The following is a 26,326-nucleotide window of genomic DNA, read 5'->3' on the forward strand; positions in this document are numbered from 1 at the left end:
CCATACATTTTAAACCTTGATAGAGAAGAATGAGGCTTTCTTACTCCATATTTGATGAGGCTTTTTGTAAAAAAGCCATATAAAACAGGGATAGACATTTGCACTACAGCATTTAGCTGTGATTGTTAGTTCAAAAGGTACAATATTTTAAACTATGCCTGGAATTTTTTAAACGCCTGTTGTTTTATCCTCCTGCTCTTTCTACTCCAAAATGTTTATCAGAGGATGGCATTCTACAGTGCTTCTAGGTGGTAAAAACAGTATTTAGACCAGTAGAAATGATCTAGGAATCTCAAAAGCAATGTAAATGAGTAAGTGAGAAGGTATAGTGGCAGAGTTTGAAACTCCAGACTTCATGCCTGACACCCCATTTAAATAGCTAGAGATTCTCTATAAGCCCCACTATTATTTGAGGGAATAAAGTACGTGAGATTAGCCTTAAGATATAAATACGTGCTTGTAAAGACTTTGGCTTGTAAAGAGTTGAAGTATCCTCAAATACCACACTCTTCAAAGGATTTCAAATACAAAAAAATACAAGCAGACTTGTCTAATTAAAAAATGAATTAAAGTTATGTCTTTAAATGATAGTCATTACCAAACACATTTCTTAACAGTGTCTCTGCACATGTCACAAATCTTTTAAGAAACACAAAAGCTCATTATGTTAGCTGCCTTTTAGGATTTTAACCTCCATGATGTTAGAAGATTCACTATAAACTGGTTACATAAGAAAATAGCTTAGTCTCAGTCAGCCCTTTATCAATAAAATAATTCCTGTGAATAATCTCAATCCTAACTATAAAGACAAGAAATTTATCTGTTCATTCATAGAATCAACATTTACCGAGTTTCTACTCTGCCAAGGACTCAAAGACAAGAATAAGAATAAGAATAAGAATATAAGGAACACAGCTAAATCCCATTTAGCAAAGGAGCTACTCTTTTCCCACTCTCTCCCCATAATAGATTCTAAGTTCTTTACGGTAGAGATGATATCATTATTTTTTTTTTATAGAGTTGTAGCATAAGGTATAGAAATCCTGAGTATAACTTGATCCATTTTTATATACACACATATTTCTATGTAAATACCACCCAGGTTAAGAAATTAGACATTTTAGCCCCTTTGCTTTTTTTTGAGACGGGAGCCTTGCTCTGTCTCCCAGGCTGGAGGGCAGTGACATGACCTTGGCTCACTGCAACCTCTGCCTCCTGGATTCAAGCGATTCTCCTGCCTCAGCCTCCCAAGTAGCTGGGACTACAGGCATGTGCCACCACGCCCGGCTAACTTTTGTATTTTTAGTAGAGACGGGGTTTCACCATGTTGGCCAGGCTGGTATCGAACTCCTGACCTCGTGATCCACCCACCTTGGCCTCCCAAGGTGCTGGGATTACAGGCATGAGACACTGCACCCAGCCCATTTACCCTTTTTTCAGTCAAAACCCATCCTGGCACTGTTTTTACTTCTGTCACCAAAGATTCATTTTGTGTGTTCTTGAACTTTACACAAACTGCATAATAAAGAGTGAAGTCTTTTGTGTATAGATTCTTTCATTTACTGTTATGCCTGTGAGATTCATTCATGTTCCTGTGTGAATCAGTGGTTTATCCTTTTTGGTGTTGTGTACTGTGCTATTATTGAACTGGACTATATCACAAAGTACTTATTCAGAGTGCTGTTGGCAGACATTTATATTGTTTCCAATTGCTACCTATTATGTGTAATGCTGCTATGAACATTCTTGTACACTCTTTTAGTAAATATATGCATTCATTTCTCTTGAGTGTATACGAAATAGAATTGCCAGGTCATTGGGTAGGCGTATATTTAGCTTTAGTACAAATTGCCAGTTTTCTGAAGTAGTTTTACAAATTTATGCTCTCACTAGCAATGGATTAGAGTTTCAGTTGATCTATGTCCTTGCTAGCAGTTGGTATTGTCAGTCTTTTTAATTTCAGCCAGTCTGTTGGGTACATAGTGTTAACTCAATGTCATTTTAATTTACATTTCTCTGATGAATAATGACTTTGAACACTTTGATATGTTATCCTCTTTCGTGAAATTTTCATTAAGTCTTTGGGCAAAACGTCTTCGTTTATAGAAGGTCTTTACATATGATATTTAGATATATAACTCAGTCTGAAAAATATCAAGTAAAACATTTATTTCTAATTGTCTTCCTCAAACACTGAATATTTTAAAAATTGTTCTAGCCCATAATATTTTATGGGAACAAGTATTTTATTGGATATATGTCCGAGGTCTGTCTTTTCATTCTCTTAATTGAACATTTAGTTCTTAACATTAATGTTAATAGAAATTAACATTAATAGTGTCCAATTAAACAATTTTTTATGGGTGTTTTATCTGTCCAGTTAAGACATCTTTGCTTATCTCAGTCATGAAGATACTTGCCTATGTTTTATTCTAGGAGTTTTATTATTTTACCTTTCACATTTAAGTCTATGATCCATTTTGAATTAATTTATGTATATGGTACATGGCTAAGGTTAATTTTTTTAATATGGATATCTCATGGACTCAGAACTGTTTATTGAAATGGTCATCCATTCCCCACTGGATTATAGTGGCACCTCTCTTGCAAATCAGGTGAACATGTATATAGTATGCCAGTTTACAAACTTTCTATTCTGTTCCATTAATCTATCTGTCTATCCTTGTTCTGGCTCCATATCTTGTGCTTTATACCTTCTGTTGCTCCTGGGATTCAGTCTCAATATTGGACAACAGTCTCAATACTTGGTAGTATGAATTTCTAACTTTATTTAACTTCTTTAAGATTGTCTGGGCTATTTTGTATCTTTTGCATTTCCATAAGTTTCAGGATGTTTGTGAATTTCCATACGCATATAGACATAAAACCTTGCTGGGACTGTGATTAAGATTATACTGAAATGTATAGCAATACTTGTGAAGAAAAGACCTATCAATCACATTGAGTCTTCCAATCCATTAACATGGGAGACTGTATTATTTTAAACGTGACAGTAATCTGCCCAGAACTATAAACTTTAGGCACACAGCAAACAAAACCAAATTCCTTGAAAAGTAACCTACTTCTACATCATCCTTTGCTTTTTCCAACTCCTTAGCGGCACAACAGTTAGTATTAGTTAGCACTTAGTATTACTAATGTCTGAACAGCATGTCTGTATTAAAAGATAGGCCATATCTGTTTTTCCCATATTGTATGATTCTGTAACCTACTTATGAACCCAAAGGGGTGTTGTATGAGTTAGGTCAGACTATACAAAGGAAAATGAATGAAGCTTCTTTGTCTCATTCTAGCCCTCTCTGGAGCACTCCAGAGCTAGGACAAGAAAAAGTAACCCCAAGAGAGAGATCACAGAAGTTATCACTCCAGGCCCTTAGATTTCTTTTTTTCTGTCACTTTCATTCACTCACTCACTCTTCAAATAGAATCGCCGCCTACTGTGTACTTAGTGTTATTGTCTAAAGACAAGAAAAATGTCCAAGACTTGCGTTACAGGGGCTCTTGGCAGCAATCAATAGACCCTAAGGGGGCTCTAAATGGGCTTTAGAGGACAAGTGAAAGCCTAAAATGACATTAAAATTGTATATATGTGCATTTTTCTGAGAGGATTCATAGCTTTCATCTCCAAGATCCAAAAAACCTAAATCATCACTTTCCCTGCTGATCATATGACAACTATGCATGTATATACATACAAGCACAAATGCATAGATGGGTAGAGAGAAGATTCTGCCAGATTTTACAAAAGCTCAGATAGATACTAGTAATAAGCCTAAACACCAATTTTTAGAAAGCTAAACCCATTTCTGTTTCCCCAAGTTACTTCATCAAGGTGAATGTGTTAAGATGGTGAAGCAGGTACTCAGATGTGTGTGTGTATGTGTGTAAAAATTCAGTCAGATCACCTGAAATCAATGAATTTGATACAGTGACTTTGAAGGTTCCTTTCAAAAGAAAATCCAAAGCCTCCCAGGCTTTGTTACTATTCTTTGACACATAAAAAGCCATCCAAATTAAAATCCAACCTTCCTACAATGACCAAGATCTTTCTAAATGCCATTTTTATCATGACATTCCTTTCTTCTTCAATCAAATCTTGTTCTCAAAAGGCTCATATTAAGATTTTCCTTCTCTGTGTTTGATGCATCTTTGAGTTTCTAAGTCCACAACAATTTTTCTCTTTTCTTAATATTATGGTACTTGCCTGCCACCTGAGAAGCTTTAAAAAATCAGATACCTGGGCCTCAACTCCAGAGATTACAATTTAGTAGGTGCAAGGTAAGACCCATGAATCTGTGTTTTAAGGTCCCCCTCTCCAGGGAATCTTTGAATACATTTCTAGGTTTTGGTTGTCCAGCTCTTTGCTATGCACACAGCTGTCCTGGCTTAATGTTTAACCATGCAGGCAACCCTCCCACAGTGCTTTTATCATAGTAGTTATCACATTTTGAAAATCATTTCAACTATTTGAAGGTAAAGACAATAGGAGCTAATGTAGTTTAGGCATACAGGATGTGCATAATAAAAGTTTACTGAATTAATGAATATGGGCTCTACAGCAAGACAGATTTACAGTCCAATCTGTGCCACCTTAACCTTGGGCAAGTTACGTAACTCCAAGTCTTTGGTTCCTCCTCTACAAAGTAAGGTTAACAAGCCCTATCTGACACGATTTTTAAGGAGTAAATTAATTAATATATGTAAAGTATCTAGCATATCTCCTGACACAGAGCAATATTAAACATACCCCTTCAAAAAGAAAGTGTTTTAAGCCTTTATTGTATCCTCCACATGACCTAGCACCGCACTCTTTACATAGGACACAATAAATAAACATTTGCTGCCTTAACTAGATCAAATACCAGTTGCCTCTTAGACTGGCATTCCACACATAGTAGTTATGCTGGCCCTGAGATCCTTTTGGAAATAGATCTCAGAGATAGCAGAGATCTATTATATATAAAATAGTGGTGCTGTGCCATCTTCAACTATGTGCCTCACTTTTAAACACTTTCACAGATGTCACAGGCACTCTTCTATGATAGAGCTCAGCAGTTTCAAATAGTGGTTGTGTGTTGAGCAGATTTATATGCATTAAAAAAATTTAATTTCTGCAACAATCATACACAGTTATTTCTGCTTTTACCATGCCTGCTTCGAAAATGAAAAAAACTTAAAGATTGGAGAAGTTAAGGTCCAAGACACAACAGTACAAAATAGTAGAACCACAATTCAAACCTAGTTCTGACTTTAAAGCACAGCTCTTAGAAACTATATGAGAATTGCTTCTATGTTTTAATTGGTGTGATTTTCACAAATTCAGTTTATTTTTCTTACACTACTCCCTTTGACACTGTCTTTGTAACTTAATTAGTTACTAGGAATGAGTCATGAGCAAAAATACCAACTAGACAAACAGCAGCTTATTATACCACCCTTCCTTTATAGAAGAGGCCAAGATTGGTTGGAATATAGTAAGCCATTGACATCATTAGTAAGCAAATTTCTTTTTTGTCTTTTTTTTTTTGAGATGATATCTTGCTCTGTGCCCAGGCTGGAGTGCAGTGTCGTGATCTTGACTCACTGCAACTTCTGCCTCCCAGGCTCAAGTGATCTCCCACCTCAGCCTCCTGAGTAGCTGGGACTATAGGCATGTGCCACCAAACCCAGCTAATTTTTTATTTTTTTGTAGAGATGGGGTTTTGCAGCGTTGCCCAAGCTGGTCTTGAACTCCTGGACTCAAATGATCCAGCTGCCTTGGCCTCCCAAAGTGCTGGGATTACAAGCATGAGCTACTGCGCCCGGCCCCGAGTAAGCAAATTTCTGATGCCACCCTTGAAATATTTTTTCATCATGGATACCTTTACTTGAGTCTCTGACAATGAAAGAAGGTCTGCACTCTTTGATGCTGAGGTGACACACTAAGGCAAGGTCAAGAAATAACTAAGAAAGAACTAGACATTATTCTAAATTATTTCTAAAATCTGAGGAACTGGTAGTAAAATAGTAACTCAAGTGGTATTTTGTTTTGTGTGTGTGGTTTTTTTTTTAGAGATGGAGTCCTGCTCTGCACCCAGACTGAAGTGCAGTGGTTGATCATAACTCACTGCAACCTTGAACTCCTGGCTCAAGTGATCTTCCCACCTCAGCCTCCCAAATAGCTGAGACTACAGATGTGTGCCACCACACCCAGCTAATTTAAAAAACTTTCTTCTTTAGAGATGAGGTCTCGTTATGTTGTCCAGGCTGGTCTTGAACTCCTGGACTCAACTGATCCTACCACTTCAGCCTTCTGAGTAGCTAGGATTACAGATGCAGCCATTGTCCCTGGCTTCAAGTGGTATTTTGAAATGTATTAAAACAAGCATATTGCTAGGCAGTTCCAATTGACTAAAACACAGCAATGCCCTTTAAAAAAATTAAGGCAAGAGAATTTCAAGAGGAATAATCATTAAAATGAAATATGTCAAACCAAGGGGCTTCGAGTGAACCATATGGTAAGTTTAGTACTCCCAGTTTTAACAAATACCTCAAACTTTTCAAAATTTGCTTCTTAAAGTGAGACCAAACCTTTGGCCAAAGTTCTCAAGTTTTTTGTGCAAATAAGCACTCAGACTCATGAGAAATCATAATTTTTTTTCTGATAAGTTTTTATTATGGCAATTAAAATAGCATAGGTTGAGTATTATATAAAGAATTTGAGGCAGTTTTTCTTTTCACATGAAAATGAAAACATATTCTAATGCTGGCAACCTCCAGGTAAATTTTACATGTATCAAATTTTTAACTCAGGATTAATTGAAGGAAAGTTCCGTCAAAACACGAGTCTATTTGTCTATAAGTCTTCACATCTCTAAACACAGCCATAAATAAGGTAGCCTATGTTACCTTAAGGGATGTACTGTTTTTATAGGAGAAACTGTTTCCCACATCTCTAACTTAATCTCTGATTTAAAATATTGAGATAAAAATAAAGCACTTAAAATCAAGGGTCAATTATTTCCACTTAAATCACTCACTACATAAATCACTACACTCTATTTTTGTGTTGAATATTAGTATTATTCCTCGGCTAAATATCAATATTTGCTTTGCATCAATATTTACCTGTCAATCAATCAATCTTAGAATTCACTTGAATTCACTTACACTTGTTCATTGTTCAGTCACAAAAAGGGTCTAATTTGTCTCAGGTTTCCAAGCCCCTCAATAAAAACCTTGGTTGTGGTTTCTATTAATAACCTATTTCCCTACAAATATATGCTCCTTTTCTATGGGCTTTAAACATATTTAATAGCTTGTATTCTTAGAATTAAAAAAGACATTCAGATTGACAAATGAGAGTGCACACCACATTTCAGAAGCCAATGCGAAACTCAATAGGTTCAACGTTTCCTGATTTGGAGTTTAGGGCTTGTGCATGTCATACAATTCATAGTGTAATTTTCAAACCTTCAAATAAAATGCTGATAAAATGGACTCCCCAGGTGAGTCTAATATGTTAAGGTTGAAAACCACTAATCTCAATAGTGAAAATTTAAGACAGTCATAGAGAGACATAAAGAGTATATATAAAAGGAAAGCAAAGCACTGAAAGACTACAGCTTAGAAAACGTGTGTGTGTGTGCATCTCTTTCAATAAGAATGTATGAATTGAAAGCCTATCAATAGGTATTCTCCCATAACCTCACTGGTGCGCTTATTTCTTTTCACATTTGGCATAAAACTATAGCCAATTTCCAAATTTTACTTATAGGTGCCCTTTTAAACTTTCATCTGCTCTTTACTAATTCAATGCAGGAGGCTTAGGAAATAGTTTCCCCCAAATACCAATTTCACTTACATTATCATGCTTAAAAAAACACAACATCTTCAATTCCCGGAAGACCCTTTTGCAAGAGACCAGATTCTGGAAGACGTTGGGCATCTTTTTGAGCGCTACTCTCTTTCCATCTCTTGGATCTGTTACTGACCTAAAGAAGCAATATTTGGGGAAGGGGAAAAAAAAGACAGAGAAATCAGTTCCACACCTTGTTTTCCAATGTTTCAGATCATGACAATATCTTTATCTTAAAACACTCAACATTAAGTCCACTTAATGAAGCTTAAGGTGTCAGTGAGAAAGATAAAAGAGTACATATCTATAATTAAAGAGAATGTTTGGTCACCCAACTCATCTGCCATGCTTTAAAAAAAAAAAAAATCCCTGTCTAAATTTCTATAAACACTTACTTTTTCAGAGAGGTCACTTTATACATCTGAGGTAGGAGAGGTATTAGTGGTAAAGCCATTTTAAAGATGGGAAAAAACATACAGAAGCAGCATAGATCATTAATTTGATAAAAGTCAAATTAGCTTTATGCTTTATTTTCAGAACTACATTTGAGAGGGAAGACATGTTCAAACACAATTTAAATATTTAGATTTCTTATGTATATGAACATCTTTTAGTAATATGGACTTCAATATAAGCAGCAGTTGAACAGTGTCCTCTCCTTAGAAGTCTGGGTGCCAGCTTAGGGATCCCTCTAGCTCCCAAGTAATGATAACCTCATCCCTTTTATTTCCCAGCTCTTAGTGTGGTAGTTGCTTCTTGCAGTTACTATCTTTTTAATAACTGCATCCCCCCACTCCCTTTTTTTTCTCTTTTTGCCTTCCAACACCTATATAACCAATTTCCTGTATTATATTTCCCTATGTTTGAAATAGGAGTGTGGTTTCTGTTTTTCTGACTGAACCCAGTTGATACATATTAACTAAATAGTTAAAAGAATGTCAGGCCAGGCTCAGTGGCTCACGCCTGTAATCCCAGCACTTTGGGAGGCCGAGGTGAGTGGATCACCTGAGGCCAGGAGTTTAGGCCGAGGTGAGTGGATCACCTGAGGCCAGGAGTTCAAGACCAGCCTGGCCAACATGGTGAAACCCTGTCTCTACCAAAAATACAAAATTTAGCCGGGCGTGGTGCATGCCTGTAATCCCAGCTACTTGGGAGGCTGAGGCACAAGAATTGCTTGAACCTGGAGGTGGAGGTTGCAGTTAGCCAAGATTTCTTGACTGCACTCCAGCCTGGGCAATAGAACGAGACTCTGTCTCAAAAAAAAAAAAAAAAAAAAAGAAAAGAAAAGAAAGAAAAAAGAAATACCAATAAATTGAGTATACATGGCCAATTGGTCATTTGGCAAACTGACTTTCCATGAATTAACCTAGAGCTTTTTTTTTTTTTCCCCATCTACCTATCATACTAAGATTGGTTGTTCTGGTAGAATTTATTCCTGTCCAATTTATTTAGCTAGATTCCTGCCTAACATTCTCAGCTATTATCGTTCAGCTCCTGTTCTGATCATCCAATGCTCTGAGTATTTATTCCTCCTAAATTTGTGTCATTTTAAAATTTGAGGCTGGGCTCAGTGGCTCATGCCTCTGTCCCTAGCACTTTGGGAGGCTGAGGCAGGAGGACTGCCTGAGGAGTTTGAGACCAGCCTGGGTAATACAGCAAGACTCTGTCTGTATTCAAAAAAAAGAAAAAAGAATTGATCCATGTGACATTAATGTCTCTTTCTAAGTTATTAATTAAAGTTTAGAACAGGACTGAGACTAGATCTCTGCAACAGATACAATACTAGAAATCATCAACGAGACTGACATTCAATCATTAACCTTGAGTATGGATATTCAATTACTCATTCAATGAACTACAATCACTCAGGAAATCAGACACTCATCAAATTGCTTTCCTGAAAACAAAAATTCCTATTGTCTACATATCTGTCTAAAAACCATATCAAACTTCTTTATGGATTCATTTTAGTGATCACTACTTCCTTTTCTAAGTGCTCATGAAACTCTGAAATGATGTATTCTAGTATTTTTTTTCCTTAACATGGTGCTATCTCTACTGAGTATTCTAGTATTTTTTAACAACACGATGACTTCACTTTCTTCCATTGGCCAATATTTTGATAAAACAAGTATTATCTATTATTATTATTCTTTAGAGACAGGATCTCACTGTCACCCAGGCTGGAGTGCAGTGGCACAATTAAAGATCACTGCAGCTTGGAACTCTTGGGCTCAAGCAGTCTTCCTGCCTCAGCCTTCTGGGACTACAGGCAATTTTGAGTTTTCAATAGCTTCATATGTAACTCAAGTAGGCCAGGAGACCTAACATTCATGACTGTTGCTTAAAAAATACGAACCCAGGCAGGGCGCAGTGGCTCACACCTGTTAATCCCAGCACTTTGGGAGGCTGAGACAGGAGGATCACTTGAGGCCAGGAGTTTGAGACCAGCCTAGGCAACACAGTGAGACCCTGTCTGTATTTTACACACACACACACACACACACACACACACACACACACACACACACACACACCCCAAGCCAAATCTGCAATACTGATTAAAATCCACATAAACTAGAAAATAGGAGGGGACATTGGTATATTGCTGTATTCAGACTATTAGTTAGAAGTACTTTTTTTCTGTTTAAATATACTACTTCAGTAACTAGCTACTAGAAGAGAAAAATGTCAATGAAATACGAAAAAGGGAAAACTTCAGATCACACACTGTATTCAACTGTCACGTCTCTTTGGTATTCTCTAATCTAGAAGTTATTTGGCATGTCTTTCATGACTGCCATTTGTGAAATATACAGACCAGGCCAGTTACTTTGAAGACTAGCCCTTAATTTGGGTTTGTTGTTTTCTCATAACTAGATTCAGATTATTCATTTTTGACAGAAACAACAAAGAACTGATGCCTTCTCAGTGCATCATCTCAGGAGGCATATAATGTCAATATGTCCCATTACTGTTGATAACTTTAATCACTTGAATGAGGTGTCTGCCAGGCTTCTCCACTATAAAGTTACTATTTTTTTCCCTTTGTAACTGTGTAAATATCCTATTCCTCACTGAACTTTGATCCATTAACTTTAGTATCCACTCATGATTTTTGCCTGAATCAATTATTACGATGGTTGCCAAATGACAATAATTTTAATATCTTTAACAGCCGGGCACAATAAATATTAGTTTTTAAACATGAGATAAATTGATTTAACACAGTGCCCTTTCCAAAGGCCTCATACAATACTTCTTCCTAACTTCTGACTACTACTTACTGGTTACCCTATTATGGTGAGAAAAGCCACCATAATAAAGGAGATAAACCCACTCCTGAAAATACTTGACACAGGCTCAAGGTGAGTACTATGTCTTGTAATGTTTTAAAGTAAAATTCACAAAGCAGCATTTTATTATTCATGCAAAAGCCAGTCATGCCTGTGGCTGGCAACAATATAACTCTAATGAATGTGAATGGCAGTGCAGTAATTTCACGCCATGTTGAGTTTGTTCTCTCTTAACTTGAGGTAGCAGATGCTTTGGTTCAGCACAAACAGTACCACAGAACACAGATAAGTGTGGAAGCATGTTATACAGGAATTCTTTTATTTTTTGTTACTCAAAGGCTTGAGGCGCTTAGTTTCTCTGCTGCTGCCATACCCTGGTTATTCTAAATGCACTTGCTAATGAAGCTCCAGCTGTAGAGATAATGAACAACATTTAGTACAAGTTTCTTCATTTCAGAAAAAAAGGAGCCATCCTTATACCTACAATTCTGGGGCAGTTACTTTCTCTGCTAAACACTGGATGCCTTAAATAAGACAGTGCATCTGTCATTTCATCTGATTCCCTTCTTAAACAGTGAAGTTTTACTTATAGGAGTTTACTTCCTAAGTTTTAAATTAATACTTCAAGCAGCATGTTTAAGAGTCGTGAGAAAGAATCCTCACTTACACCTGTCCAGAGTTTATCAATACTTCTTTATACTCATAAATTCAACTGTTTTTTAAAAAGCCAGAAGAATCCACAAGTCCTTTTTCAGAGAGATACAGAGTTGATCAAGAGTACAATAACAAAACAGGAAGCATTTTAGATCTGTTGTGGTCATTTTGTTGAGTTTTCTTAATCCCAGAAAACGGAACACTGCCACAAATCTGCTTAAATTACTGACAAGCAGAAAAGTTGTAATGAAACAAAAGTGAAACTTATTATTGGGAATACTTTCTCAGCCACTAAAATGTCACTTAAAACATCTTTAAACTAGTCAGCAAGAATCTCCAAGAAATTGTGTTTCTCTTTCATTTTTATGTGAAGAATCCCCCATGTGTTAGCAGTTTTAAAATTCATGTTTCTGATACATGTTTTTAGCTATTCAAAGCAAATACATAATATAATAAAAAGAGTGCTTCAACTTGGTTTAAGAAAATCAGGTTCTTGTAATTCTATTCACATGAAGTTGTAATCAGCAATCCTCCATTTCTTGCTATACATACTACAATTACTATGTCAACTATACTGAGTACATATCTCAGTAACAGAACTTCCTAACTAAACTCTAAATATTTAGATTATTGCCGTCACATTTATTTTGAAATTCATTTCCTTATTTTTACTTGTATTTAGATTGCCTGTTTCAGAAAACAATAGCAAACTGAGGCAAAATTTTTGACAACAAACAAGTCTAGGAAATGTATCCTATTTGTACCTTGGTCCTTGTTATATATTCAAGGATACACAAGAAATTTATGTAACAAATTATGGAATAAGAAATTTACTTTTATTTCTCACTGGTCTTTCTAACTGCAATTTTAACGGGCTATAATTTGTATGCACTCCACCATATTTATAGAGTTGTATACAATTTAGAAGAAATTTTTCTAGGCCTTTCCCCCATCCAAAACGTAAATAAAAAACGGATTCTCATCTTCTATATTTAATGTATTATATTAGCCGAGTTCTTTTCTCATTTGTTTATCCAAGTTTGTTAATTGTCGGGTTAGCTGTATGCATAAGAAAGAGATCCTTTTCCATTTTGTCAGGATATATAAAATGATTCCCAAATTTGCTAATTTGTATTACAAAGAAAAAAGGCCTTATATGATAGCTAAACCAAGGCTGAGAAACAGTTCATTCTTTTCTTCATATCCTCCTAATATTATTCCTTAGGAGCAGCAAAATATCTATATTTGACTGAAAGAGTTAAATAAGAACTTAAACATCCTCTAACTCTGTGTTTAATGAACTAAAAATAGCAAAGATCTCAGCAGATAAGACAGCACTGGGCCATTCTGATCTGTAGTGAGACACCTGAAAGTACTGATAATGGAGGAAGGATAAGGAACAGGTAAGCCATCCAGTATCAGGCTGTCATATTTATTTTCAAGTACTTAGTACTAGTGAGTGAAACCTAACTCTTAAGACCCTTTCAGTCCCCACCAATAATACTGGATAAGTTAAAATGCAGCTGAAAATCATTTTATGCTAATTCTTGTGGTCTTGGGAATATTTAATTGTTCTTTAGATCATGAATTAATTAGTTCCATCTATACTATAGATGCTGGGGAGATACAGAGACTTCCTCCTCAGTCACTGTTAAATATGTCTACGAGGAATCTGAACTGCCTGCAGGAAAATTGCCATGCTGGATTTTCTCATGTTAGAGGGTGAAGATGATACAGCCCAGTCTGCCAAGTCTAGGAAGTTTTCATGGCCTACTAGCCACAGTCCTTGCTTAGAAACAGACCTATGAATATTGCATGGGGAGGAAAACCAGTTGAAAGAATGAGGGAAAGGTTTCTATGCAAATCCACAAAGGAAAATAATTCACAACTACATCTCCCTCTTGCATTTTAACAACTTTGTCTAGGCAAGAAGAGGTCACAAAGCGCAAGTAAAACTAAAAATATGTCACACAAAAATGCACTTATTTTTAATTCCACTGATGACTTCCTGAAAGATATGTGTTCAGTAATAGGAACATTGAGGACTAGAAAAAAATTTATATTTAACAAATGGCAATTTTCGTTGCACATTAGGTTTATAAGGATAGAAAACATTTGAAAGAAAAAGACAGTTTTATTCACATGGTAGGTTTGTGACAGTGTGGCTTTGCAGACGTCAAAAATCTTAATGAATTTAGAAATAAAGTTCACATCAGAAAAGAAAACTTTGTTCTGAATTGTTGTAGAGCATACTTTAATATTTTAATGGCTAAGCTAATATTTTAATAATTACTTAATACAAAATGTGAACAATATGCTTGAAGTTAAAAGTAAATTGAACATATCAACAGTAAAAAACATTTTTGAAATAAAAGAGGCCCTTCGCCTGGTTGCACTCCTGAAAGCAAGATGGGTCACCAGCAGCTCTACTAGAGCCACCCATGAAAATTCGGCTGGGGTTCTCACTCTTGTTGCGTCTGCTCAAACCAGCATGGTCTGATCCTGAAACATGGCCTCAATAGGTGCTGCCAGTGTTTCCATCAGTACATGAAGGATATAGGTTTCATTAAGTTGGACTAAATGATCTTTGTTGAATGAATTATCCAAGGCATCCACCCAATGATAGAAACCATGTTAGCTCTTTGTACATAAAATAAAAAATTTTAAAAATATAAATGAGGAAATGTCAATATGGCTTAGAATTACTTATAAATAAAATGTCCGTATTTTCTAGAGATGCATACTTGTAAGTATAAATAGGTGAAATGACATGAGATCTAGGATTTGTTTTAAAATACTTCAGCAACAACAATAAAAAATAGTTGAAGCAAATGAAGCAAATCTTATTAATTACTGAATCTAGGTGGTGGGTATAATGGGGTCTAATTATACAAAAGGAAAATAATGTAAGTCTGAAATTTTCAAAATAAAAATAATAAAATGAAATTTATAAAAAACTATTTATAATATTAAAAATATGTAATATCTAGGATTAAAGCTAACAGATGCTACTCAAGACTTCTATACAAGATGTTTAAAAAATATTACAGAGCAAAATTAAAGAATAAATGGAAAGATGTATCGTATTCACAGATTAGAAAACTCAACATTGTAAAATTGTCAACTCCCCCCAAATTGATGGGGGGGATAGATGAAGTAGTTTTAAAGTTTTTCTATAAATTTAAGTGTGCTAAGGACAGCTAAAACACTTGAAGAAGGATAGGTCGGTTTTGAAAAATTGCTCTACTAGGTATGAAGACATAATAAAGCTACAGTAATTTACATAGTGTAATATTGGTACAAAGATGAAACAGAAATATAATCAATCTAAAAAGAGACTGTCGCCTATATGAACACTTGACTTACCAAAAAGTTGGCTCTGCAGAGCAGTGGAGACAGGAAGGTTGCATCAGTTATTAAGCTATTGTCTCTCAGCTTCAAACCCATCCGCCTAAACACTGCTCTATCATGCTGGGGCTAAACTCTACAAACCACATTTTGGTTTTGCCAACTGGCTCCATGTTAGGCTCTGCCAACAGAATGTTGTAGAGAGAGACTGCAAGGGTGGTGGAGGAAGAAGGGACTTGCACCTCCTATGGGCTTCCTGTCTGTTTCTTGTTTCTGTGACACCCAAGCAATACTTCTTCACTCCCAGCAGTAGTACCTTCTTATAGCAGTAGCTGAATCCAGTTTACAGTTCTGCCAAAACTTGCAGAACTAGCCTCACTGCATCTTCCATGCCAGATACCAGCACAAGTGAGCCAGTATCCTCTCCTCAGACATCATGGGGTTCTAAATTTGAATAATTCCAACCTCTTCCCTTTATTCTTCCTGCTGTGGGGTGGAAACTGCTACTTTTGTGATAGCTTAGTGTTTTCTTCTTGCATTTTTAGTTATCTACTTGACAACTTTATACCTAATTAACATTTTTTCCATATTAAACTCTGTTTAAATAACTGGTGTGGTTTCTTTCTCCTGATCAAACCCTGCCAGATACAATATCTTTTCAATCTATGTTATTGGAACCATGAAATATCCACATGGAAAAACAAGATGAACCTCCAAACCTACTCCACACTATACACAAAAACAAATTCCAGGTAGGATGTAGATATAAATGTGAAAAGCAAAATCACATCGCTTTTAGAAGATAACGTATAGAAGAATATGATATTAAGGCAGGGAAAGATTTCTTCAATTGAACACAAAAAGCACTAATTACACCGGAAAATACTGATATATTTGACTACCTTAAAATCAAGAACGTCTTTTCATATCTACATTAAGAGGGTAAAAATGCAAGTCACATAGGAGAAGATGCTTGCAACACTTATAAGGAACAAAGGGCTCTTATCCAGATGTATACAGAACTCCTACAAATCAATTTTTTAAAAGTCTAACAATAGCAAATGTTTTGTTGAGATGAAGTGCAATGGAAATTCTTATAGTTTAGGAGGGTAAATTGTTATAATCACTTTGGAAAACAAGTTGACATTATCTATTAAGTCAAAAACATATACACACTATGACCTGGCAATTTGACTCCTAGGTATATAACCAAAAGGAATATGCATATCTATACATTAAGACACATGCAAGCGTATTCAGAGCAGCAATATTTGTAATACCCTTAAAACTGGAAATAGCTTAAATATCCACAAACAGAATGTTCAATATATAATATACAGTATACAAATTGTAGTATATTCAAACAATGGAATACTCTCCAGCAATTAAAATGAACTACTGCTATATGCAACAACATAGATAAATCTTACAAACATAATTTTGAACAAAAGAAACCAGGCACAATAAATATACACTACAAGATACCATTTCCATAATATTTAAAAAAAAAGGCAAAGTTAAACTATAATGTTTAGGGATGCACACTTAGGAGATAGAAACTGTCGGGAAAGGAAGTAGTTAGCATAAAAGTTAGGATAGTGATTATCTCAGGAGGAGAGGACAATGGTGGTAGAGTGTCAGAGGCGTTTGAATTAGAGCAACTCCATCTTGAATGGGGGTTGGGTAAAATGAGGCTGAGATCTACTGGGCTGCATTCCCAGGAAGTTAAGGCATTCTAAGTCACAGGATGAGATAGGAGGTCAGCACAAGATACAGGTCATAAAGACCGTGCTGGTAAAACAGGTTGCAGTAAAGCAGCCAGCTAAAATACACCAAAACCAAGATGGTGATGAGAGTGACCTCTGGAATTATAATGCATTAGCATGCTAAGAGACACTCCCACTAGTGCCATGACAGTTTACAAATGCCATGGCAACACCAAGAAGTTACCCTATATGGCCTAAAAAGAGGAGGCATAAATAATCCATCCTTTGTTTAGCATATAATCAAGAAATAATCATAAAAATGGGCAGCCAGCAGCCCTCAGGGCTGCTCTGCCTATGGAGTAGTCATTCTTTTATTCCTTTACTTAAGTAAACTTGCTTTCACTTTACTCTATGGACTTGCCCCAATTTTTTCTTGTGTGAGATCCAAGAACCTTCTCTTGGGGTATGGATCCAGAGGGCACAGGGGACTTCTGGGTACTGGTGATGTCCTGTATCTCACTTGAATGGTGGTCATAGAGGTATGCACTTTGTGATACACCATTGAATTATACATTTTATTTTGTGTATGTGTGTTACTAAATAATTAGAAAGGTTTTTTAAAAAGGCAAACTGCCCAGCTTAATTTTCTAGCACACAAAAAATTTTAGCTTAAACCTGTATAATTTTTAAAAGGATGAGTAACTTTTTAAAAGGATGAGTCTTTCCATTATTTTTCATATAGATATACATCTATACCAGCCCAAAGAACTTTGTCACTTCTCTCCCTGTGCCAAATTCATTCTGTAGAGAGGAGTATACTATAATGTCTTTTTTATGTTGTAGAATTCCAAAGGAATCTGCTTGCTTAAAAAAAAACAAACATTTTCTTCATCATTACACAAGAATACATTATTAGGAAGCATTCCACAGGAAAGCACTGTCAGCAAATTTAGGACTACAGCCCCACCCCTAATCTAATCACAATCTCCTAACTTCTTCCATTATGAAGCACAATGCTGAAGCAGCTACAATATATAGATGTGCTTCAGGTTTTCAATTAGCCTGTTAAAAATAAACAAACCCAAAAATATTACAAAAACAAAACAAAACAGGAGGCAGGACTTCCAGCTGTGGCAAACTGAAGAGGTCAGCAAATCCTTTCCCCTCAAAACAACTATAAAACTAGACAAAAGTGTCAAAAACAGCCATTTTGGGACTCCAGAAAAATGGCCAAAGTCAAATGACAAATTTAAGTGTTTTTACAAAAAACTGCTGAAATTTGTGTAAGAATAGTGGGAGTCACAGCTTGGGTCAGCTTCTTACCCCACCCCTGCCACACCCTACCCAAGCACCAGTACATCTAATAGTTCCTGGGCAAGGCTGGCTACAAAACCCAGCAGCTTCGTTGTCACAGGGAGCTAACACGATTTGAAGGGGAGGGCAAAAAACCCACACCCAGTAGCAATGTGGGGTCAAAGCATTAAACTCAACTAGAAAAGAACAGAGAAAGCCTATAGCTCTGTTACTCAAAGGCTGCTGTCCTGGTTGAGAAGAAGGGCAGACTATCAGAAATCTAGAAATTTAACAAGGAGATTCTGGAAATGAGAGAGCCACAGAGGGGGCTAAACTCCCCCCCACAGTCCTGGCTAACTGATGGCTGAATATATGCCCAGAGGAGACTGGAGATAGCCTGAACTCTCCATAGATCTCTTGCTGACTGAGAGGCTTCCTGCATGTGAGGAAAAACTGAGGGCTCAGCAGAAAATAAAAGCTGGGCATATCTGAAAACTACATGCTCTCCCTACACACACACACACACACACAAAAGGTATAAGCCTTATTAGCTCAAAATGCCTGAGCACAACCTTTAACCAACAGCCAACCACTCAGCTATGCAGACACAAGCAGGACTCCAAGAAAGCTAGGCTAAAAATTAAAAAAAGCAAAACAAAATTGAGCAGAGACCCGAGTTGGCTGCACCTCAGTGGGGAGAGAGATTCTGCACATTAAGTCTGCACGTGTCATTTAAGAATAAGCAAATATACATAACAACAATAATGACAACCGTCAGAGGTGAGGAAAATCAGAACCAGAGCTGTTACGCTGTATTATCTAATACGTCCAGTTTTTAGCAAAAACATTCCACAACATGTTAAGAAACAGGAAAATGTGGCCCATACTCGGGGAAAAAAGCAGTCAATAAAAACTGTTTCTGGACAGGCATGATGGCTCATGCCTGTAATCCCAGCACTTTGGGAGGCCAAGGTGGGCAGATCTCCTGAGGTCAGCCTGGCCAACATGGTGAAACCCTGTGTCTACTAAAAATAAAAAAAATTAGCCAGGCATGGTGGCATGCATCTGTAATCCCAGTTACTTGGGAGGCTGAGGCAGGAGAATCGCTTGAACCCGGGAGGCAGAGGTTGCAGTGAGCTGAGATTGCGCCACTGCACTCCAGCCTGGGCAATAGATCGAGACTCTGTCTCAAACGAACAAACAAACGAACAAACAGAAACTGTTTCTGAGTGGGTCCAGATGTCCTATTCAGAAAAAGACTTCCAAACTAGCTATCGTAAATATGCTCAAAGAATTAAAGGAGACTTGTTTAACAAATTAAAGAAAAATATGGTGACAATGACTCAACAGGGAATATCAACACAGACGTAGAAACTACAAAAATAGAACAAAATCAGATTCTAGATTTGAAAAGTACATATTAGAAACGAAGAAAAAAGTTTGAGAAAATGAACAAAACCTCAGAGACCTATGCAGTAACACTGAGGGTACCAACATGCATACAATGGGAATATCAGGAGGAAAGGAGCAAGAAAGAGGCAGAACAAGTATTTGAAGAAAAAGAAATAATGGTTGAAATATTTCCAAATTTGATGAAAAATAATCTACAGAACCAAAAAGTTGTAAAAAAAAAAAAAACAAAAAACCCAAGTAGGATAGACACAAAGAGATCCACGCCTAGATAATTCATAGTCAAACATCAATTCAAGTCAAAGAAAAACTCTAAAAATAGCAAGAGAAAAACAACAATATGATAAATGACTGACTTCTCATCAGAAATAATGGAAGTCAAAGGCAGTGGAATGCCATATTTTAGTGGAGAAAGCAAAAATTCTATATCAGACTAAGAAGATCCTATCCTTCAAAAATGAAGTCCAAATGAAAATATTCCAAGATATATATATATAAGCAATAAATAATCTAAAGATGAACTTAAACAATTTCATTCACAACAGAATCATAAAGAATAAAATACTTAAGGAATAAATTTTAAAAAGAAGTGTAACACATAGAATGCAAACTACAAAACATTGCTGAGATAAATTAGAGAAGATTTAAATAAGGGAACACTTCATATTCGTGGATTAGAAAACTCAATGGTGTTAAGATAACAATTCTCCTCTTAGTGACTTATAGATTCAATGTAATCCCAATCAAAATTGGAACCCTTTTACATTACTGGTAAAACTGTACAATGGCACATCTACCTTGGAAAACAGTTTGGCTGCACCTTAAAAAGTTAAACATAAACTTACCATGACCCTGCAACTCCACTTTTAGGTGTCTACACAGGGGAAATGAAAACTTATGTCCACACAAAGACATATGTAAATATTCATAGCAGCATTATTCATAATAGTCAAAAACTGGAAAGTGTCAAATCCATTACCTAGTGAATGCATAAACTATGATACATCTATACAACAGAACAAACTATTATTTATTAACATATGGATAAACCTCAAAAACATTATGCTAAGTGAAAGAAGCCAAACACAAAAGACTACATAATATATCACTTATAAGAAATTCTTGGAAAAAACAAATGTGTAGAGACAGAACATTTCAGTGATTGCCTGGGGTTGGAGTAGGTTACTATTAATGAGCAAGTCTTTGGGGTGATGAAAATATTCTAAAATTGGGTGGTAGTGATGGTTGTATAACACCATAAATTAAAAGTCACTGAATTACATACTTATGATGGGTAAATTTTATGGTATATAAATTATGCCTCAATAAAGTTGTTAGAACAAAAATCATCACCATAGAATATCAACTGTTTACAATATTGTAGGCCCTATTCTGATTTTATTCTGTACAGTTTCCTTCTATCCCCTTTGATATAGTTTTTCCATTCATCCAAATAGGTCACATATTAACCACTTATTTAAACAAACAGGAATCACCTGGAAATCTTAAAATCTTTTTTTTTTTTCTTTTGTGAGACGAAGTCTCGCTGTGTTGCCCAGGCTGGAGTGCAGTGGCGCGATCTTGGCTCACTGCAAGCTCCGCCTCCCGGGTTCATGCCATTCTCCTGCCTCAGCCTCCCAAGTAGCTGGGACTACAGGCGCCCGCCACCATGCCCGGCTACTTTTTTTGTATTTTTTTAGTAGAGACGGGGTTTCACCATGTTAACCAGGATTGTCTGGATCTCCTGACCTCATGATCCGCCCACCTCAGCCTCCCAAAGTGCTGGGATTACAGGCGTGAGCCACTGTGCCCAGCCTAAAATCTTAAAATGTAGATTGATTCCCTATGTCTGGGATGGGGAATAGAGATTCTCAGGTAATGCTGGAATCAAGGCTTCTAAAGATATTATATTGGTATCTTGGTTAAATATTAAATCTAGTAATTAATATAGTAAGCATGTAATTTTAATACTTCTGGCCTTCCCACCAGCCAGGGTACAACTTCCCATTTATTCAAACTAATTTCATACTTGCTATTAAAGTTTTATTATTCACATATACACAGAACATTATGTTAAAGTATTTTATGTGTGTCACTGTAAACAGGTATATATTTGTTGCTATATCATCTATTGTTAAAATACAGTAACATGCTTTACTTTTGTTAACTTAAAATTTGCAACCTAAATTCAATTATTATGCTGTTTAATTTTTCAGATTTTCTGGATATATAACAATCATTTGAATTCTGATAGTTTAATTTCCTCCTTGCATATATCTGTACCTTGTTTTTTTTAATTTTTATATAATAGCTAACATTTGATGTGAGGCCGCACTATTTTAATTATTTTTTAACAGAAGATGCCTTTACTTTTCCTTTTAGGCTAACATTAAATCTTAGTTACAAATATATATGAAAAACCCTTACATTTCCTTTATACTTTTGGATTGTCAGGAATGTATGTTAATTATTTTTTTTTAAGACAGAGTATCCCTCTGCTGCCCAGGCTGGAGCACAGTGATGTGATCTCGGCTACAACCTCTGCCTCCTGGATTCAAGTGATTCTCCTGCCTCCTGAGTAGCTGGGACTACATGCACGCACCACCACACCTGGCTAATTTTTATATTTTTAGTAGAGATGGGGTTTCACCATGTTGGCCAGGCTGGGCTCAAACTCCTGACCTCAAGTGATCCACCTACCCTGGCCTCCCAAAGTGCTGGGATTACAGACATGAGCCACTGCACCCAGTCTGTTAATTTTTATAAGATATTTTTAGGATGTTTTCAAATATTTGGGGCACACCATGATTTTCACTAATTTTCTTTTTTAATTTAATAAGTTATAAACCCTTGAGAGCACAAGGATTCTACTGATATATGTCTCTTTGTATCCTTCCAGTGCCTAAAACAGTATCCCATCCCAGATCAATGAACATTGTTTTAATTGATTTTACTATTTTTCCTAGTAATGAAATGGATTATATTAATAGTTTGACTTACACTGAACCAATCCTGAATTTCTATACTAAATCTCACTTGGTCATGGTGAATATTATTTTTAATTGTTGAATACCTTTTAATATGTGTTCTATTTACATTATTCTTAGAGTTTTTTCATCTATATTCATCAACAAGACTGCCTTCAATCTTATGTTCTGACCTTAGTAGGCACCATACCTGTCTGCCTCACAAAATAAACTGGGTAACCTCTGGGTAACCTTCAATTTGCTTCAGTGTTTAGTATTTATTTCTTTTCTTTTCTTTTTTTTTTTTTTTTGAGACAGAGTTTCGCTCTCGTTGCCCAGCTGGAGTGCAATGGTGTGGTCTTGGCTCACTGCAACCTCCGCCTCCCAGATTCAAGCGATTCTCCTGCCTCAGCCTCCCGAGTAGCTGGGATTACAGGCACCTGCCACCACGCCCAGCTAATTTTTGTATTTTTAGTAGAGACGGGGGTCTCTTCATGTTGGCCAGGCTGGTCTTGAACTCCTGACCTCAGGTGATCCACCCACCTCAGCCTCCCAAAGTGCTAGGATTACAGGCGTGAGCCACTGTGCCCGGCTTAGTAGCTATTCCTATGATATATATATTACGTACTGAAAAATATTCACCAGTGATTCCATCCAATTTTCTTGTGCTTCCTATTGCAACTAGTGTATTCAAAATACTTAGTTGTGTAGTGTTTTTAATTTTTGTAATCTAGTTTTTAAAGTTAAAAAATGTTTTAATTATCCATTTCAGTAGTTTTCATCTTAATTTTGTCTATCTTACTCTGTTCTTTTCTTAGGTCCTTTTGGGATTAACCAGTACATTATATATGCTCTATTTTTTCTTGTTGAAATTGGCATGTAGAGTTGAACAAAATTATGAGTTAAGCTATGCTAGCCTCATGAGCTGGATAATTGGTGATGGGGATTTTTTATGTCTTTCAAGTAGTATAGTTTTATTGTAGTATGTTTCTCTTTTTCATTTGGTTGAAAACCTGTTGTTTTCTTATTCATTTCCAATTTCATTGCACCATAATCTGAGGATGCTGTATGTAAAATTTACGTCAAAAGTATTTACTATGAAATGGTGTGTATTCAAATCTGTGCATTTAAAACAAAGTGCTCAGGCCTACTACTTCCATTTCATTCTCTTAAAAATTTATCTTATTACATTACTGAGGGCAATTAAATTTTTGTTTATTTGAACTGAAATTCTCATAGTGAGATATTATCTCTTATTCAAGTGTTCTGGTATACAGCTCTTGCATTTATTGGTTTTTGTGCATTCCTTGTCTTCCTGTTATAAGGAATACATCTGTTAGCATATAAGAAGCAGTATATAAGATATACCTCAATTTTACAAAAGAAGTTCTAGGCTATTTTATGTATTTTCATTATATACGAATTGAAATTATTATAAAATGGTAATATAAATTGAAATGCTATAGTGTTCATAAAAATAAAGCACACTGTATAAAAGAATTTATTTAGTTGAAGATAAGTTCTGAATATGCAAAATTATTCTGAAAGCTAAAAAGAAGAAATTAATGTTGCTTGAGGCATGTTTTCAATAAAATATGTAGAGTGAGGTACTCAAATCATTATTCTATATATTTCATGTTAGGTTCTCCAACCCTAATCTGGATGCTTTAGATACAGAGTAAGTTTTTGGGAAACATACTTGGAAAAAATGCAATGGGACAAATACTGCAATTTACTCCTGATTTTTAATTATGGTAAATAGAGCAATAATGGAAATTAAATAAATCACCCACAATAGGAACATCAAACATTGCAAACAGAAATTTTCTTTATATGTTGGTAGTCTGACACAGGGCTATGGCTTTGGCTTTGGGCACTGAAGCTTGTTGTATACACTCACTCTATTTCTGTTGTTGATTACCATTATTATTTAATAAATGAAACATTCCAGAATTCTTTTTCAACTTGAAAGAAATTTCCCATTGACCTTTGTCTAGTGATAAATGTGTTTATTGCCTGATATTCATTTTATTACATTATTCACTGAAATTCCTATATTCTTTAAGAACAGAGTAGGGATTTTGAGATGTGGTCTTGGAGTAGAAGTATGTAAAATGTTTTTCTAACCAGTTTCTCAACTAGATCTTGGCCATTTCTCACTCTCTAGTTTCTGGGGATTTGTAATCCAGTAAAAATTGCTATATATAAACAATCATTTTTGCTTTATCAAAGTGGGGCCTGGTCAGTGGAAGATAGGGACTGGACTTTAGTTTTGTTTTTGTTTTTTTGAGACCGAGTCTCGCTGTCGCCCAGGCTAGAGTGCAGTGGCGCAGTCTCGGCTCACTGCAACATCTGCCTCCCGGGTTCAAGCGATTCTCCTTCCTTAGCCTCCTGAGTAGCTGGGATTACAGGCACACGCCACTATGCAATTCCAATCAAAATCCTGCAGGCTTGTCCATCTCACCCAGTAAGAAGGATGAAACTAACCATCAAAGTGATATGGGCAAAAAACGTCGTGTGCTTGCCAAAAAAGTCTATCTGAATTTACCACTTACAACATCCAATAAAAATAACTAAAACCCGGCCGGGTGTAGTGGCTCACGCCTGTAATCCCAGCACTTTAGGTGGCCAAGGTGGACAGATCACGAGGTCAGGAGTTCGAGACCAGCCTGACCAACATGGTGAAACCTCATCTCTACTAAAAAAACAAAAATTAGCTGGGCATAGTGGCTTTTTTGAAGAAAGCAACAGCTGATTAAAAAATTTGTATGTAAAGACAAAGGACCTAGAATAGGTAAAACAAATTTGAAGAACAATGTTGAATGATTTATACTACTTGATTTCAACATTATAAAGCTACAGAAATCAATATGTGGTGGTACTGGCATAATGATAGACATAGAGGTCAATAAAACAGAACACAAAGTCCAAAAACAGACCTATGCTTATATGTCAAGTAATTTTCAACAAAGGCCAAGGTAATTCAACAGAACAAAAGATAGCTTTTTAAACCAATGGTGATGGAATAATAGGATATCCACATGGAGAAAAACGACTCATGACCTTTACTCTCACACTATACACAACTTCAACGTTGGCCAGATTTCTATTATTAAAAGAAAAATAATTCATCGTTTCTACCCTCTTTTACCCCACCTTGGACATATGAGGCTACCCTTTCAGGACTAAATTTAAAAGGTAAAACTGATTAAACTTTCAGGGAAAAAAGTCATTTGGATAAAATGTTTGCGACTTTGGGTTAGGTAAAGATTTCTAGAACACAAAGATGCAAAAACTATGAAAGTAAAAAAATAGATGAAATGAACTTCATAAGATAAAAACATTTTGCTCTTCAAAATACACTGTTAAGAAAATGAAAAGGCAAGCCACCAAATGGGAGACACTATTTTAAAACACCTACATGACAAAGGGCTTGTATCCAGAATAAATAATCCAATTAAAACTGAGGGAAGGTCTCCACACTTTATGCAGATGGCTAATAAGCTCATAAAAGTATGCTCAACATCACTAGTCAGAAAAATGCAAATTAAAACCACAGTAAGATTCTACTACACAGCCACTAGTATGGCTGAAGTTTTAAAAGACTGACATATTTAGCACTAATCATACTATATTGTAATTATGGCCAAGTTTCTCTATTCCAATAAAACATGAGCTCGTGGTTTTAAAAAAGTCTGAAAATAATAAGTGGTCATGAGGATTTGGAGAAAATCCTCATTTGCTGGTATGAATGCAAAGTGTACAGACACTTTGGAAAGCAGTATGGTGGTATCT

General features: G+C 36.0%; 2 protein-coding genes across 4 annotated transcripts in view; one reads left to right on the top strand and one right to left on the bottom strand.

The window, feature by feature from the left end:
* NLK (nemo like kinase) overlaps positions 1-26,326 on the bottom strand; it is a 159,448-nt gene that overhangs the window by 74,904 nt on the left and 58,218 nt on the right. For all 3 annotated transcript variants that reach the window (XR_008621813.2, XM_008965087.6, XM_003812658.7), the window contains exon 2: positions 7,865-7,994. Coding sequence is in view for 2 of the 3 variants with exons in the window: in XM_008965087.6 (XP_008963335.1) it covers positions 7,865-7,994 (130 nt within the window). In the remaining variant the exon portion in view is untranslated. The remainder of the gene's footprint in view (positions 1-7,864; positions 7,995-26,326) is intronic.
* On the top strand, positions 14,218-14,487 carry LOC112437582 (small ribosomal subunit protein uS14-like). Its single transcript, XM_034942222.1, is given in 1 exon segment — positions 14,218-14,487. A coding segment is annotated over 1 exon segment (171 nt). The 3' UTR covers positions 14,389-14,487.

Source organism: Pan paniscus, chromosome 19, assembly GCF_029289425.2.
Source record: "Pan paniscus chromosome 19, NHGRI_mPanPan1-v2.0_pri, whole genome shotgun sequence".
In the NCBI taxonomy this organism is placed as follows: Eukaryota; Metazoa; Chordata; class Mammalia; order Primates; family Hominidae; genus Pan; species Pan paniscus.